This window comes from Nesoenas mayeri (assembly GCF_963082525.1).
Source record: "Nesoenas mayeri genome assembly, chromosome: 1".
NCBI lineage: Eukaryota > Metazoa > Chordata > Aves > Columbiformes > Columbidae > Nesoenas > Nesoenas mayeri.
The window spans coordinates 76792113-76811014 of NC_137541.1; the positions used below are offsets into that span (position 1 = coordinate 76792113).

Genomic DNA, 18902 nt, shown 5'->3' on the forward strand with positions numbered 1-18902 from the left:
GCAAGTAGAACTGAATGGAAGAGATAAAAGCAGTGAATGCTGCAACTCAGGAGGTTATCGCAATCCGTAGAAGCGGTTGCCGTCTTACACCTGCCAACACGCCTTCTTCGGCAACACTGGCAGCAGCACAAAGCTGGGTTTCCTGGATTAATTCACGTGGGTGAATTAAACAGCAAAGACAGGCGCTTTTATCATCCCAGCAGTCTGCTGCTCTAGGCAGCTGCCTGCCTCACTGTAGGCTACAGAGTCTACTGGAGAGCCACATAAATACTAGTTTCAGCCTCAGAATTAATGGTCGTATTTCACCATGGGTGCAGTTCCCACAAGACCTGCTCACAGCACGTGTGAGGTTGGGGCTGAGCAGCTGCCATAATTCAATTGCAAAGTTAGCTCATTCAGGACTAGCTCAAGGACCCATGAGCCATAGGAAATAACAGCAAATAAGTGCTCACTAGTTTCTTAGCAAATCTTTATCTATTTGGAAGGGATATTCACTGGAAAGCAAAGGCCTCTTCTTCACATACAGATTGCCAAGACTGTTTCTCTATACTCATATTCAGTTTGGAATCTTTGGAGCCGAAGGCTTCTTTGCAGGCAGGTGTCTTTGTCTGGCGAAGAGCAATGTCTGCAAAACCGGGAACAGCCCAACTGCCATACTAAAATGATAAGATGCATAACCCAAACATGAATATTCAAGAGTGAACAGATGAAAGAGTAGCAAATTGTTTGGAAATTCATTGGTCATCTGAAATTAGTGAACACTATTTCTCATCAGGTAGTAGCAGCCTTTCAGAATAACTCTTGAGATCTTTATATACTCATTTAAGATGACAACATTATTCACAGTAGTTACACAAAATGGCTTTCCCAGAGATAATTTGCCTTTCTGTTGAGTATAGTAGGTCACCAAATTATGCTGGGATGATTACACCATGGTGAGTACAGCATCATATATTTGCTTTGCTACTAATTTGCTAACTTACTGTTATGCTTTATAATAATGTTGACAAACATACTAGGTGTAACCTATCAGAGGAAATTCAGTCAGAGGAAATGCAGTGATGTGGTAAGATCTTCCAATAACAAGCACATGCTATCTGAGGGTACCAGCTACATTCAGCACCCCTATACCAAATACCATGCAATTTTTCATTTTAACACTTGCAGGCAGGAAGGCCTTTGTCCTTCAAAGTTATTGACAAATCACTCACTTTAATTTCAGTCTTTACAAACTCTAGAACTGCTCAGAAATTTTCAGACATTTTTTCTTTACCCTTTTGAAAATGGACCTTGCTGAGTAGTCAGCTACAAGCTAAAGCCACAAGGAAAACTCCAGAGAGGAGGGGAATGGAAAGAACAGTCAGGAGGATGGGCCCATGATGGTGCCACTGGAAGGCAAGTTTCAGCTCCCCTTTACATCATTTGGGAATGTGATTCCCTGTTGGTTTACTTTAATGAGCATGTGAACTATCTGAAAAGCAGTTCATCTTGTAATGAAATAGCTAAAAAACCTTATGTCCTTTAAGCATTTAAATTTTCATCCTAAAATCCCCAGCGCTGGCAAAGCTGAGACTTTCTGGTTTTGTGTTAAAGTGTACTGACATTGTCATCATATAATAAACAGAAATCAATATGATGCAGCATTGAACCTAAACACTTACAAACCTCATTTTAACAAGCATAAAGGGGGATTCTCAGGGCACCAAGCCAGTTCCTGAGATATAGTTTCCATAAACAATTGTGATGAAGACAATGGGAAAATAGTAGATAATTTAGATTTCCATTAAAATGATGAGAACATACTCACCAAGTGCAAAACTCTAACGATTCTAGTTAAAGACATTTTAATTACTTTAGGGTCTTTCAAAGTGGATTTTAAAGTCTTCATATTCAAGACCTTTATCTTACCTGGATTATCATTCTGTTCAGCATGTTCTGCAAGATACTTATGACTACAAAGAAATGAGTATAAATACACTCCTCAGGTGGACTTTGTTTGGGTGAAATAATATTCTGAAAAACATTTATTTCAGTAGTACTATTGCCTATATGAAAGAAAAAAAAAATCAATAGCTACACTTCCTAATTAAAATATATCAGTTTCCAAAGCATACTTGGGTCTTGGATCAGATTTTTTTTGTCTTACATATAATGTGCATTATATGCCCACATCTGCATATATACATGTATATACACACATTTATAGATGTGTATATGCATACAGATGCAGGATGGAGAAAATAGTCAGCATTTTACAAAAGCAATTAGTTCTTATCTTCTGAATAATTAAACCATTACAAAAGCAAGAATTTGTCTTTCCTTCTTGAATTTCACAGTGAAAAAATTTAACTAAGGACAATTTATTAACTTATAGGTTTGGATAAGCACAATGGAAGGCCTAACTCTGAGTTTTGCCACAGATTTCAGGTTAGCGTTCCGAATCTTTTTCCTTCCTAGGTATAAACCACTAGTTTGTTCTTACATTCTTAAAAGCACTGGACCTAACACAACATATATGATCTATAGTCCATGCTACTTGCAAAGAGTTCTGCTAAGGTAATGGCAAAAAGTGCTGCCCCTTTAAAGCCTATTTTATCAAAAATGATCCTGCACAAAATATAATTTTCCTTTTTACTCCTATTTCAGCTGTGACCATCTATCCTAGGTAGACTCTGCTTTCCCACTAAGCACTGTCTCAGTTACCTTGGGCCTCTAGATGATGAATTACCTCTGATACTTGTCAGTGTTCACATCACTCTCTGGCATATACCAGCAGCCTGATCCAAACACTACTGAAATCAATGCAAAGAATCTCATTGACTTGGGTAGGTTTTCAGATCATGCTCCAAAGACAGAGAAAAATCACAACAGCAGATGTGCTAAAGAAGCTACTAGCACTGAAAAGCATTTCACACAAACATCTGCACTGGTCTCGCACACATCTAACACACCGCCTCTCGCTGTTTTGGTAAGCTTCTTAACACAATGCAATTCCCAATGTCAGCGTGCAATGCTGCCTGCTGTAAAACCTTTGACTTCACATGCCAGTGCAGGACAGTTTAAAAAAAGAAACGTAACCCTGTGAACGGCAGCAAAGAAAACATCAGCAGAAGGGGACGGTAAAGGCTGAGAATGCCTGCGAATGGAAAAGGAAAAGAGATTGGGGTTGTAATCCCAGGAAAGAGCAAGGAGCAGCCCTGTCCCACAGATATAAAGGGAAGGAGGAGGAGGTGGTTAGTGGGAGATAATGGGGGAGGGTCATCGCATGCTCCGTTTGGTTGCTGAATGTTAGATCAAACTCCGTAGCTTACCTTTGTAAACACAAAAACAAAATACCAACCCAAACTGTCACTCGGTTGTGCTATGTGATCAATATCATCCCGATGGCAGGATTTTCCTCCACTTAGTGAAGCTGCTCCAAGCCCTGGAGTGGATTATTTTTAGGCTGGTGATGGGAAGATCAGCTGCTGCCTCCTATCGAGTTTCCAAAGTGCACAAACTCTTCTTGTCTTCCTCGTATGCTGAAGGGGGCAGGAAACTGGGAAGAGACAGGCAAGCAAAAAACACCAATTTTTTGCCTCCTGAAGCTACAGTCCCCTAGGATTTCTTTTGCTTGCTTTTATTTTCATTTTTCCCTCACTGGAGTAGTAAGATTCCAAGAGGCTGTGTTACAGCACACAGACTATTATCAGATGTTTTTTCTGAAGTAATTGATTTAGACAAGGTAGTCTAACTTTTGGCAGGCTTGGGGAGCTTCAGCTTTTGAATTCTTTTGAATTAATCTTGGATAATTTTGCACATCTTCCATCATCTTCAGCAGAAAAGACAAGTGCACTCAGATATTTTACTTTACCTTAGATCCCTTCAGACTCCTCTGCTTAAAATACAGAACAAATCCCACTTTTTGATCACACAGATATGTTTATTTTGAAACAGATTTTTTTAAACTTGAAATAAAATTCAAAATGAATTTGATATTCATACCAGGAATATTATTTTCAGTACAATAGCCCTTATTTAACAGTTAACATATTTTTTGCCTGCAAAATACATTGCATATGTTTATTTAGAATGAAGTCCCGAGAGAGTCTACATGCAGTTGGCTGGGTTGTTTGCTAATTTTCTTTCAGTGCTATTGGATAGATATACAAGGGTTCAAATTTTCCATCATGATAGTTTCACTTGAGCCCTCCAATTCAAGGCCACAAATAGCAAGTATCCAGAACTTGGTGGTGCGTCACAGGACACATGGTAGCGCAGGGTGCTTTTGAGAATGGCTGTTCAGTCATTAGGTACCTGAGCTGGAGGCCCTTGGGACAGAATTTGCTCAGACCTTGCAGAATCCAGGGGTTGCATCTTGATCACTAGAGAGCAAATGGTTTCCAATGGATTGCAGTCAAAATTGCTTTCATGCTCTGAAAGGGATTACAGTGAGCTGAGAATGTATAATATGGGGATGGCTAAGGCCAAACACTAGCCGGATTCATCAAAATCTTGGCAAACCCAGCTTGTTCCTTTTTCTCTGATGTTTCTTACCTTATGACTGTGGTGAGTTAAGAGTCCTCCAGAGCACTTAAAATGTTTTACTTGCATTTAACTTTTTTGCCTTTTTCCCTTTCCTTTCACATATTAAAGTATGATGCTTGCAAAAGAAAAAAAAATATTGTGGACTGAAAGCTTCTGAGTTCTGCTACATGTCTATGTTTCATTAAAGAAGATAAACTCTTTAACTCACCTAATCATCACCTAAAATAGCACTTTCATGTGGTGTTTCTGAAAATATCTATAATTTCAGAAATGAGTAGTATTAATATTTATGGTCAGCATTTTCTTTACCAAAACATGAAAATTTGGTTCATTGTTATTCAGCTCTCTAATTTCTACCAAATTGTCTAACAGGAAGGGAAAAAAAAAAAAAAGGTAAACAAATATGGAAACAACCAGCATGCTTCATTGTGCCGTTTCTGAAGGAAGCGCTTTCATTCCTCTACATGACAAGCGGAAATGTTTTGAAATGCAGGTTTAAAAGGATTAAGAAAAAAAAATGAAACACTCTAAAACGTCAGAACACGTCCTACTCTGATATGATTGATTTTTTGGTTGTTGTTAATCTGGGCTTTTCAATTTACCAAGGGAGTACAGAAAAATGAAAGGAAAGGAAAGGAAAGGAAAGGAAAGGAAAGGAAAGGAAAGGAAAGGAAAGGAAAGGAAAGGAAAGGAAAGGAAAGGAAAGGAAAGGAAAGGAAAGGAAAGGAAAGGAAAGGAACAAGGGAATGGTTCAGGGTATGTTTGGACCTGTAAGACAATGCAACAACTCACAGCCCGACTATTCTCAGGTATCCCCAGGTACTACATATCATCAATTTTCCCAGGTCAGCCTCCAGCAGACAAGCGCTCTGTTACCCCCATCTCCCGCAGCCGCGGCTATTGGGGTGTATTGGGGTGCACGCCGAGGTGTCAGCGCTGCGGAACCAAACTGGGCCCGTTCCCGCGGGCCAGGCGGTGGCCGGAGCCAGCTGCAGTGGCGCCATGCTCGGCGGCCGGCGCAGCCACACGGCCCCGGGCAGCGGGGAGGGACGCGCCACCTCCTGCCCAGCGGCGCGGCCCCGGTACCCGCCCCAGCCGCCCCTCTCCCCGGCCCCGCGGAGCGCACACGGCAGCGCGGGGCTGTCTCCCGTGGTTCGGGGCAACCCCTGCCTGCCCTCGGGGATGGGGGAGCGGGTGTAGGTGAGCACGGCGGATATGCAGCTTAAAGACAGAAGCTGCTTTAGCTCATGGCTGCGGGGGCGGGGGTTGGGGGGAGGAGTGCAAAAAATTCTAAGCGGATCTTAACGAAACCGCTTCTCGGTCCGAAGCAGGTGGAACCCGCGGCCCGCTGTGGGTGGGCTTCCATCTGTGAGGCCGTCTTAAACCCAAAGGAACCGAACTGGTGGAGGAATAACGGGAGTGGAAAAAATGTTTTAATAAAATAGGACTCACCAATGTGAGGAAGATGTCCCGGCAGCTGCTGTGGGGATGGATTAACTTGCCATAGCTCCCAGCTGAGCACTCTCCACTTGAATTGCCTTGGTTTATTTAACTCACTAAACAGGAAAGGAAGGGTATCTGTACTCTGGGCAGTGTTCACATAACAAACTTATTCTGGTTTCAGCTGACAGCAGTTTGCCCTGCCATTTTCCATATTGCACACCAGTCCATAGGTCTCCCTCTATGTGTACTTTATGATACACCAACACTAGCAATCAAGTCACTGGACCATAACAAGCTACCACTCATTAGCCAAACTGAGGTTGCTGCATGTAGGCTCCTTGTCTCTCCAATTTCTTAAGTGATGAGCTGCAATCACCATCATTTCACCCATATGTGCAGCTCATTTTTTTTTAACTGTAGTAGCTGTTTTGGAGAAAGCCTCTCATGGATATTACACTGAGCAAGTGGTGATAAATTCCTTGACTTATTTTAAACCTACATATAGCATTTATACCAGAGCCTTATGCTAATATAGAAACATATATAAAAAGTTCAGAGTAAATGATATGTTACAGTCTATCAAGTCTTTATTTCTAAATTTGTCACAGTGACAGAATCCCCATAGTGCTGTGTCAGCACTTGTGCCATCATTTAAAAGATCAGCTTGACACAGCTTCAAGATAAATTTTATTTAAGCTTACAACCCTGTTTAATAAAAAGAAAGGTTTGGTGCACTTATTTTAATTACATATTGCTCATTTTATCTAAAAAATATGGATCTACCAAGGAAATGTTAATAAAGTAGCAAAGACTCAATTTTCTATTTTAATTTTTCTTAATGTAATGGAAAATGCAGCCTGGTCTTTGAATAACTCATCTGTCCCTTTTAAATATTTACTGTGATTAAGCTTGGAGGGGGAAGCAGTAGAAGCTTTGTATTATTTGAAATATTTTCCATAGCTTTTTTGAAAGTAATTATTCCTGGTTTCTATGGGGAAAACTGTTGTGGAAAATATATACAGCAGAAGTTTAACACAGCAACCTCAGTAGAGAAGAATTCTATATGTAGAGCTACAAGAAAATCCCAGACCTCAGAGTTTATAACTGTGAAAGACGTATAAGGCAACAGGACTTGAACACAGATTTACAAACCTTCTGATCTTTGATGGACAACGGCACATAAGCACAGCAGTGGCGTCAGAGGCACCAAATGCAATGCTGCAGATTGTCTTGGTAGCTCTTAATCTTGGCCGAATCTCCCTGTAGAGTTGCAGCTTAGATGCTGTGCACAATATAGCTTTTCAGATCTCCAGTTTTATTGGTTCTGTTTAAGAAAGGTTTACTGTTTTGTTGTTTGTTTGTTTGTTTTTAAATCAGTCACAATGGCAACAAAATACATATGGTTTGGATTACACTCCTTTTTAGTTTCAAAAACCCCACAAAACCTGAGAGCTGTTTTTAATATTGGAGGGCTTTTTGAGGCTGTCAAGAACAACGTAAGATTTGCACATCCTCTAAGCATACGGGAGTTTGATCCTAAATATCATCAAGTAGACTTTTTACACTATAATTTAAATACTATCAAACCCTTAGACCCACTTGTAGTATAAATGAAAATTATTTTGTGGATTTGGCATGTGTGTCTGTGTGTATGGAGCTGGAAGAAAGGGTTGTCTTTTTGGTTTTATCTGTATTGTATTGAATTTGTGTCCCCCAGGCTGATATTGGACAATTCAGACTATTCTTGTGTGTTGCCCAGAAAATCTTCACTTACTTCTAAACTAGCAAACCTACTAGTCAGATTTTAGCCCCTCTGCAAACAAGACAGGACTAAACGAGGAACAGGTTATTTTTCTCCCATTGAACTCAACGTGGCAGCTACATTGACTGGTCCCATTTTCAAATTTTGGCTTTTATATACATAGTAGTTAGAAACAAAAAGATGTTTAGTGGTCTAATTTCAGTGTGAATGCCTGAAATGGGAGTTAGATACTGAACACAGAACTTGCCTCACCCAGGATAAGATGACAGATATTTGATTGCTTACATCTCTGCTAGTTGCCTAGACTGCCTGTATAGCATTTGGAGAGAAAAATACATTTTCAGTTGATAAATCTTTTCATTCTAAACCAGGAATATAAGGTAGTGAGACCTCTTTCCCCTCTGGATATGACTGTCTCATCCCATGGAGAAGGAGAGAGTCTATATGATTGTTACAGGCTTCAGTAATTCTCAAACGGGTAAGAATTAGTTAAGTAGACTCCTACTGCTATGCAGCCTATGCTGCATTTGGAAATGAACCTAAATCACTGGAGCATTTTTGAAAATTTTACCCTACATCTTTTCTTTTTCTTTGAGGTATCAAATTTTCAGCCTGAGGTATTTTTGCATGTATCTACTTCACATTATTGTGTACAGCAAGAGAATATGATAAAAGGGTACCAATCATGACAAGCATCTTGTTGAAGTCATCCCCACCATTTTATTAGACCTGGTAGAACCCATACAATGCTTCTCTCACATGCCTTACTGTCTCTGACTGTAATTCCAGAAGTTGTCATACTTGAGCATTGCTATGTTCAATGTTGGGATAAATGTATAGCATAAGCAAAGATGAATCATCAAAACTATAAGAAATCTCTTTTATAGGAAAAGATGAAATTCATTTGTCTATACTAACCTTGAAATCTGACATCGATGTATCTAAAATGCAGCATTTTTTGGTCATTATATGCATGATATATAATACATTCTTCAAAGAGCCACTACCATAAGGGGATGCATTTGATCCTTAAGAAGACTCATATCTTCTTTTTCAGGCAAGATACGTAGAGCAATCACCTTGCTTTTCAAAAAAATTCAACTGTAAAGGGTCCCACATCTGCCTTTTATCTAAATTCTCATACTCCAGGTTCTGAAGTTGCATGTCACAAAGCTAGAAGCTTTTTAACAAAGTCTGTGTTCAGGTTTCTGGGAACAAAAAAGACCAGACCTTCTATTAAAATTCACTTTCATAGAAAAGGCAAACCCCAAATATATTTAAAATCATTGTGACCACGCTTTATGTTGTATTTCAGTTAATAATATATGTCACCTGGGTAATTCAACTGCTGCAGTAGTAAGTGTAGTAATTGAGGCTTTAATATGCACTGCCCTGTTCTTTGTGTTATTAACTACCCCTGTAGTTAGTGGGTACTAAAATTTCTGGATCTCTGATCTTTTCTTAATCTCTCTTGTTGATGTCGTCTGCAACCCTTGCTGGAAATCAGGAAATGGTAAACCTAAAGTCTGTCTTAAAGCACACAGAACTTTATTAAATCCCATGCTTATATGGATTAAAATCTGGAATAGAAGTTAGTCAAAAGGATTAAGATTAATTTAAAATAACTCTACTATCTACAGCAGGACATGTCAATGGCACAGCAGTGGAAGGTAATGTCTTAGGAGCAGACACTAAAGCTCATTAATAAAAACAAATAAAAACATCCTAAATGATCCAGCAAACTGCAGAATCATTATGTTACAAGGAATGGTGCCCCATAGACTCTCCTAAAACACTTTCTGAAGGTCCTTGGCAGGATATATCTAAGGTACTTCTGTAATACTTCATCATGAGTCTGTATCAGTGGTCTGATAGCATGGTCAAAGGGTACAAAGGAAAAAAATGGGATAAATTGTTACAACACAACTTCGTCTAGCTCAACACCAGCAACAAGATAATACCATATGGTACAAAATGATAGAAAATGTGGGTGAAAATAGCAGTTCCTGTAGAACAGTAGTAGAAAAACACCACTGTAAAGTGTATTTTGCTTCAAGGCAGACTCTTGGCAGACAATATAAGATTTGTTAATACGACTTCAGGGAGATCTACATTACATTTGCTGTAATAAAGCAAATATTGTGAGAAATGTAAAAAGTAATTAAATGGGCCTCATCAGTGTACGTTCTCTGTTTTCCATCTTGTCCCTGTAGCAGTCATGGGTTTGATAGGGAGCACTATCTCATTTCAAGTGGACAAACGGATTCTTTTACAACTTTGCCTATGAAATACTGACATGCTGAGGCAATCTGGAGATCATCGAACAAATGCGACCAGAATCACTCCAGCCAAATTTCCAGTTTGTGAATTGGTTTGTAAATTGACTGCACATGATTCTGCATTTAGCTGTTCTGATGAACTAATTTAACTTTCCTCCCAGTTATCTCAGGGATGAAGAAGAAGCTATTATATGCGCGAGCATGTGGGTTATGTGTTAAGTAATGTATTGCTTATCATTCTAACTGCAATTAAACATGAGCCCATCCATACAACACAGATCCAAATCTGGTCTGCAAGATGTATCATCATCCAGCAGATGTTTCAAACTAAAGGGTGGGTTTTTATCTACTGTGAGACAGATTCTGTGCACCACCTTGCAGCAACTATCTGCTAGAAGTGGCTAAGGCATGTCTGAGAGAAGTAAAATTTGACTGGTTTTAGATTTGAAATATAAGGTGACAGCCACTAGTGATAAGTATCATATACATACGACATGCTATGTCTGAACAGAGGAAATGATATCTTCAGGAGGCAGAACTCCCATTTCCCTCTTCAGAAAAATCCTAGATGGAAGTATGAGTTCATGACACTGGAATGCAATATGTCCGATACACATTTCATACATTGTATTGTGTCCCAAGGAGCTGATGTGTATGTGAACTCTTATTTAGACTAAATAAAATCCAAGCTCACTTTATCTGTTGCTATAGCAATATTACGTTGGTGGAAAAAGTAGCTAATGATATTCTGATTTGTTTTGCTCCACAGAGCAGAGAAAGAAACTGTGAGAAAAAGAGAAGGGAAGAGAAAGGAGAGATGCTATAGAGGATTTCTCCAGGAACATTTGTGTCTTTGAAGAAAAATACAGCTGAACATCCTTCTTACCTTCATTAAGCAGACCCTCTTGTAAGACAAGGTGGCTTCATTTGAGCTGAGTATTTGGCTAAAGTAACTCAAAAGTTGAGATCCAAGGAAAAAAGAGAGAAGAATCTGGTCACTTTCAGGGATTACGAAGACAAGTGGGTCCATTGTGGAGCAGCCATGTTTTGAAGTTTCTCAGATTTGTATGCTGCTTAATCCTTACCATTCAGCCTAGGTAACTAGTGTTTAGTTGAAGTGGTTCAATACCAGCTGATAGGAATTTTGCTTTGAGAAGCTTTTGTCTAACTCATTCCAAAAAAAAAAAAAAAAAAAAAAAAAGTTCAAAGTATTTTTGTAATGTTTTTACTCTTGACTTATGAAAAATACAGCCTTTTTCTCATTTCTGTCTTTTCCTCCCTCTTTTCAGTAGCAAAACACAGAGGGAGAAGCTGGAAAACCTTTTTTTTTTCCCCAGGCATTTTAAGAGTCCTTAGTATCTCATATTTGTTGAGATGAAAACCATGATAAAATTGTGAAAAGTCTTATGCATGACAAATTTATCTTTCTGATTCCTGTGACATTTGTTTCAGCCTTTTCAAAACACAAAACGCTAACTTTAGGCCCCATATTTTGAAAATCTTAATTTACTTCCTTAAGAACCAGTGCTAATGCTGTTAAGTACATTTCCACTGAAGATGGGAGGAGATGAAGTTTCCTGACACCACATAGGATCAAATTTTCTGAGAAAATTTCCAGAGCTAAAAAGAGAGAGATTAATTGAAGTAAAAGAAGATGGGGAATGTATGGGATGATGTAGTTACTTAATATAATAACAGATTTTATTATGTCTGGAGGAACCAGATAATAGATAATAGATAATATTCCCATGACATTTACCACAGTTGCTGGACATGCTTTGAGCAGTAGAAAACAACTTTCTTGTTGAGAAAGCTTTCTCTCCTGCAAATATGCATTTCCATTTTTCCCATGGAAATTTACAAAGCTTCTAACACTGGCAGAATAGTTCCTTTAACAAAACATTATGTGTTTCATTATCAGGTATCACCAATAGAAGCATCCATCACGTTATGTAGATATCTACAACATTGTCCTCTAGTCCTTTTGAACCGAGTACTGAGGTTGGTGGATTCTCAGAACTGAAACATTATGTTCTTTCAATAAATAAAATACAAAAGCATTAGCAGTCTCAAATTTAAAAACTTTATCTTGCTCAGACAGGAGCTGATGAAGTCTTCCAAGGCAAGTTAGTCTGCCTACTGCAGCTGCACCTTCCTGTAAGTTCTTGGTGTGTAACTGTTAATAATGATCCTGCTATCATTTTAAAACAACTGCTTTTCATACATATTTTGAAGCATTCAACACTGGTACCAAAATAAAATGTACCAGTACTCAGGCATCTTCCATCTTTGTATGGTGCTGTGGAAGAGAGTGATACAGGGGAATGTTCCTCCTCCCTATCAACAGTGCTTGCTATCAGAGCAATAAGTGTCATTCCTTCTGAGCTCTAAGAAACCCACCAAGGAAGACAAGAAGTTCTTGGCTTGAGCTAACAGAGTAGCTGGTTAGGGAAAATGAGAAGACAGACAGCAGGAAAATTAGCCTGCATTAACATGGGCAATTTAACCTGAAAACAAAAATGGCTGGTGGAATAGCTAGTGGATGCTAGTTCTTGTGGTCTGCATGGCCATGGTCAGCACCAGGAGGAGCTCTGGCTCCAGAACAGCATCCCCTTGCAGCTGTCTTCACACTTTCTGCCTGAGCACAATTAATCCAGCCTCAGAAAAATGCTTCTTTTCATATCAAAAATCTATATTTTCACAGTTAGTGACAACTAAAGGAGATGTAATGAACTTCAAATACCATAACGGGTAAATGATTTAATTGGCACCATTCACTGGGTAGGTCCTTGCAAGTGCTGTATTGTCAATAGTTACTAATGTTTTCCAGGAGTCCTTTCCTTAGAGACAAGGTACAGAATGATGTCTGACTTGCCTTGGACTTCCCAGGAAAGCTCCATCTTGTGTTTGAACACAGATCTTTGCTTCAGATCACTTAGAACAAGCTATAGTGAATCTCCTAATTTGTTTTAAGACATGGTATATAACAGATGCCATACAACACATGACAATTGTAGCCCAAATAGTTGAAAGCAGACCACTGTGTAGTACTGAAGGGTAGAACATTTCAAAGAGCAGCTCTAGACCACACCTGGACTGGGTCTGGGAATATGATTTGAGGTTACATGGTTGAACTGACTGAGGGATTTGTCCCACGATACCAGAACCTCCTGTTTGTTTGGTTTTTATCTATAAAATCATTTCATATTACAGATATTTTGAATGTTCTGTGTCTTCATTAATAGAATAAAATAATTCTTTACTCCATTATGAGCATGGCACTACTTTTGGGGAGGATTAATAAAAGATCAGAATTTATCACAAATGCTATATGGCTATATATGTCTATAAATACGTATTCAATGACTCGCCTTCCTAGCAGCAACTACGAGTGAAATGTATCTCATGCACTGGTATGGGTAGTCCAAAATGACTACTTGCTAACTCAGAGTGTGAGAAACATATTTCAAAAATTTCCATTGTAGTGAAACAGGAAGATTGTACGTGCAGACCTGAGCTCTGTAATATTCTCAGCAGCTGTGTTGAGGCAAGTGACCCTAAGGAAATGTGACACAAAATATCTTTGGGTCTGAGAAGACAGTCAGCTAAACACGGGGGCACGAGAGCAACAAGAACTTTCTGACTACTGGCCGTTGCGCAAGCAATGGAGAGTGGGAAGTAGATTTCCTAATAGCGTGAACGACAAAGGTGGTATCAGGACACCCTGATCTCTGCCTGATCTTTTGTACAGTCTTGTGTGATTCACATGCTCACAGAGAAATTATTAAGAGGACTATTTATCTGACCTCGAAAAATTATGTTCAAGCTGCGCATGTGCTTTCTATCTAGGGCTTGCTCTGCGGGTCATCAGCCAGCAGTGAGACTGGAAATAGGAACTGGTCCAAACAACAACACTTTACTGTACTTGTTTCCCATCCATCTTGAGGCCTAAACAGAGGGAGGGTTTTTACACTGAAAGGAAGATGAGCAACATGCGTGCGCAAGGGATTAACTTCACATAAAGTGAAACTATTGTCTGCTCTGTACCTGTAAGTCTTGCTCTGCAAGGAACAGGAATTCCAATTCAACACAACTGTAAAAGAAGTAAAAAATACAGTGATTAGAAACTGCAAGCAGTAATAGCATAATTAAGAGTGTTATGAACTCAATATGAACGGAAACATATGTGTGTGAAAGCACCAGAAGAGACAGCAGAACAAGGGGTAAAAGAATAACCTGTACTTATAATGAAGAACACTATTCCCTTGACACTGTTCCCAGAACATTGTTCTCAGCAGTAAAACTGAGTAATATGATCTTTAGGTCAAGCCCCAAAGGCCTGCACTCAAGCTCACAAGGCCGCACTGAGACGACAGGACAAGATGACTTGTCAGCAGAAGATGCTGTATCCTCACAACAGGAGGATGGCAGCAAGGCTGCAGCATATGACATACAGCATTTCTTTTCCCCTTGGCCTGCTGGAAAAACAGACATACATTTCAAACAAACAAGAAAGCCCCGCAACTTTGCCTAAGATTTATGAAGGCTGAAGTATGTAAGAGCCCAAAACAAAGGACTGCCCTATAACAAACATAGGTTCCTAAAGGGCATCAAAGATCTGTCAAAAAACAGGTTCATTGTTGTCAATCAAGAAGAACTCCAGAGAAATTATGAACATGTGACTGATAGTGTCCTTTACTACCTATGTTGCACAGAAGTGATATTTGCCAGGGAAACACATGTAGGTGCTTGGAACTGTGATTTGAGACTGTGAGTGAAATATTCAAAGAAATGGTGGAGCACACCATCAACTTACCTAGAGATTTTGTAAATAGATAAAAAGTTCTCTAAGATCTAGCACCAGGTTTTGTTATGATGAATTTTCCTTTTTTAAAAAAATTATATTCCTATATCCCTTGACTCCTTCTCCTCTTTTAACTCTTCTCTATTGTAATCTTCTCTGAGACCCGTGTATGATAGTGGGTTTGGGGTTCTTCTCTCTCTGTTTTCTTTGTTAAATTGTCTTCCTTGCAAATCATAATTTTCATAAAATATAACAAACCCAAAGGGAGATGGAAGGGATTTAAAGAGATTCTTTAGGTCACTCAATATACCTAGAACAAATCCTAACAACCTTGTCAGTGTTGGCTGCCTACTGGGGAGGTAACCTCCCTAAGCAATGCAGGGGTAATCGCCCTTCCAGTTACCACTTCTAATAGCTCATCTGAATATCCTATGATGTAACTCTAGCTTGTAACTTCTTGTCATAGGCAAACTGACATGACAAAATTTTTTTTTGCTTTTTTGTTTTTTTTCCCCCAGCAATATTTTACTTGTGTGACAATTACTATCATGTCCCCTTTCAGCTTCTCATTCTTTGATTAAAGAGCTCTGTTTCCCTCAACATTTCTTCACGGTTTCAGCCTAAGAATCAAAACTTGGCAGAATTTTTTGGCCCTTTCCTTTATCAGCTGGCAACAACTATCTCATATTTTTGGGGTTCGCTTAGCCTCTCATAGGCTAGTTGATGTAAGGAAGATGTAAGAAAAATAGTCTAGAAAAAATCACTTGGTCATGAGTGTGATAGAGAGTTAGTCCAAAAATCACAAAATGCTGAACTGTGAAATTTCCTGACAGTGTAACAAGACATAGAAGTTGCAATAAAAAGAGTGAAAAGCCACCAACCACAGAAGAAAATATAATTCACGTACTATGTCCCTTAAGTAGGAAGGAACTTTTGAGGAAGGTTTTATGGAGGATCACAACTAAATCGCACTACAGAAGAAAATTTTTAAAACAACTATCAAGGTAACAAAGGTCTTTGCAAATCTGAACTAGGGGAAAATTTCTGTCTGCTTCCACATCTGGCTAAAAGCTTAACCTTGCCCATGGAATCAGGACACACTAACCTGGCAGCTGAGTATCATGGGATAACCAGCACTGCTAAAACTCACTTTCCAGCTGGGGAAAACTCCTGTCGTACCCTCTTTAAAGGCAATGCAAAGTTTAGGTGCCTTTAACTGTTCTCTAAAGGTACCTTCTGAAGGATACTTGAACTATATACTTTGGCTATACAAAGAACCTGAGGTATTCAGACTTTCAGCTTATTGCCTCATTTAGATGCCTGGATTTTGGTAGGATGAATCTAAATCATGGTATCAAAAATTATGTATCAGTGTAAACATCTGCAACATTGACTTGATTTACAAAGTTGTTTAGATTCTTTTATAGTAAAGATTAAATATAAATCAGTGTTGTTATTACAAGAATTAATAATTATTTTCTAGCCAGACAGGTAATGTCAACACCATTTGTCAAATCATATCATAGTCTTGGTAATAAAGACTTCAGCAGTTTGAAATTACTCTTAAATATACATATTTCAATTCTCTCTGATTTCTTCTATGTACATGAGATGGCCAAGGGGAAAACAATCCATTCATCAGGCATTCAGTTAACCACAGTGCATTTCAATACGGTGCAGCAAAGTAGTTGTCCCATTTCATTTCTAAGCTCTAAGTAATCATATTCCTTCCTGCCTGCTTTTAAGAAATCTCAGACCCTTGAATACTTCCTTCTCCTTTTTTATCAACATGTTAACCTTTATTCACCTAATTCTCATGTATGAACAGATTATATTAACTCAAGATTTGCAGGAAGCTTCCAATAGCAGGAATGGGTAATTTGCCAGACTTTCTCAAGCCCATTCCTTATTTCCTTTACAATGGTTTGACTCCAGCATCACTCCAGGGATTTCACTGGAGCTACCCATGGTTCAAGGCCAGGAAAGGAGATCTGGACCCCTGAACTGTCCCGTTGCTGCAGAGAGAGGCCTAGAAATAGTAGCTCCCAGTTTACCCAGATGTAGCAACTCTCTGAAGCTTCCACTACATGCTTCCATTGAGTCTTTCTTATCTGTTTGTGTAGTGTTCATTAATTTAGGTATGTCCTGGAAAAAGACAACTGGACCCACCTGCACCATTACTTGTGGAGCCCTACTCATGTAAACCAAATCGGATATCATACATACATTATCATACATACATTAAATTCTGGCCACAGTTAGGTCAACAGGAGTTTTAACCTTGGTTTTTAAGGTGTCGGGCTTTCACCAACACACCACAAGGCCCACGGAGTCCAACGTGAGCTTCAAAGAATCACTATCACATACTTTTCCCATCTTAAAGCCTAAGAACAGTGTTGTGACCAGTGTGAATGTCAGAAAGGGCAGGGCCAATCTCAAGACTGGCAACTCAGGAGATGAAAGGGCAGGGCAGACCTCATGACTGGCAATCCAGAGTGTGTTAGTTTGAAAGCAGACCCCAGCTGTCATTACTAATGAGGTTTCTTGTTCAGCTATGGCTGATACACATTAATAACAGTTACACACTGCATAACAAAATATTTCCCTAATTAATAGATTAAGTTCCACGATGAGCTCCTTATTAATAGATTATAGCATTCAAACAGTGATCACAGTAACACCTCAGTACAGACCTATTTGATGCCTCCAGTTTTGTTCATTTTTCTCCCTGCTTTTGCTCAGAGACTTGAATAAATGAACTTTTTTTTCTTGAGAGAAACTACAATGTGATACTGTATAGCAACTGAACAGTGACCAGAAAGGAAATGCACAGATTTTATTATACCCAATGGAATTGTATGGCATGGAACATGTTTTTAAAATAGATTTATTCCCACTAATTTTGCTAGTATATCAATCTTTCCTTGAAATGAGCCAGTTTGGCCTTACTTCTTCAGGGGCAGTCAGGCATGACAGGACCAGGAGCAGGCAGGCTGGAAAGTCACAAGACATTGACTGCGTTATGTGATGTGGGAATGTGTGCTGTACCAGCTTGCTGTGACAGGAGAGCTGAAACCCTTTCCTCCACGCTGAGAAACATGTGCCTGCAGGCCACTTCATGATTATGTAAATGTTCCAAAGAAGCAGAAAGCATTATATTTTTTGTTTTGTTCTCTGCTACATTATTATTAGAGGAGCGATTGTTCTTATCTCACTGAGTGCTGTTACCCACACAGTCCCTTCAGGAGCAAGATATCAGTACAAATATGGAAGAAAAGAGTCAGAATGTATTTAGGTGAGTAATATGTACTCAAACAAGCTCAGAGCTGAGTTCCATCCTTGGATACTGAAGCAGCTGGCTGACGAAATCTCAGACCCAGGTAGAGTTATCGAGACTGGAAAGCACAAAATGTCCCCTATGTCGAAAATGGGAGGAAAGGAAGAGCCTGAGAACTATCTACTATGTCTGCTTTAGCAAGTAGTGTGACACAGTAAGAGTTTACATGCTTTGAGACTCAGTTCAGAAGTGCACTCTTGATCTGAACTAAAATTTTGATACAGATGCATTTAGACCATTAGTCATACACTCAACCCTGGGAAAAAAAAACCACACTGGAATAAATAATAAACAAAGTTTGGAAAGCACATAAAAGAAATCAAAGGAACTAACAGCAGTCCTGCACCTGGGTTGTGGAAACCCCCATTGTCAATAGAGGCTGAGGGATGAAGGGATTGAGAGCAGCCCTGCCGAGAAGAATTTGGGGATGTTGTTGGATGAGAAGCTTGACATAACCTGGCAATGTGTACTCACACCCCAGAAAGCCAACCCCATCCTGGCCTGTAGCAAAAGACACGTGAGGGAAGTGATTCTGCCCCTATACTCTGCTCTGGTGAGACCCCACCTGGAGTCCTGCATCCATCTCTGGAGCCCTCAGCACAGGAAAGACATGGACCCGTTGGAGAGGGGCCAGAGGAGGCCACCAAGATGATCAGAGGTCTGAAACACCTCTCCTGTGAGGACAAGCTGGAAGAGTTGGAGTTGTTCAGCCTGGAGAAGGCTTCAGGGAGACCTTATTGTGGCCTTTCA

General features: G+C 39.5%; 1 protein-coding gene across 1 annotated transcript in view; it reads left to right on the forward strand.

Moving 5' to 3' along the window:
• Positions 1-5273: 5273 nt before the first annotated feature.
• The window catches only part of CMAS (cytidine monophosphate N-acetylneuraminic acid synthetase), a gene marked incomplete at its 5' end in the record, with an annotated part of 29842 nt that continues 16213 nt past the window's right edge, over positions 5274-18902 (forward strand). The window contains one exon of the mRNA XM_080343154.1: positions 5274-5727. Coding sequence (XP_080199280.1) covers positions 5274-5727 — 454 coding nt within the window. The remainder of the gene's footprint in view (positions 5728-18902) is intronic.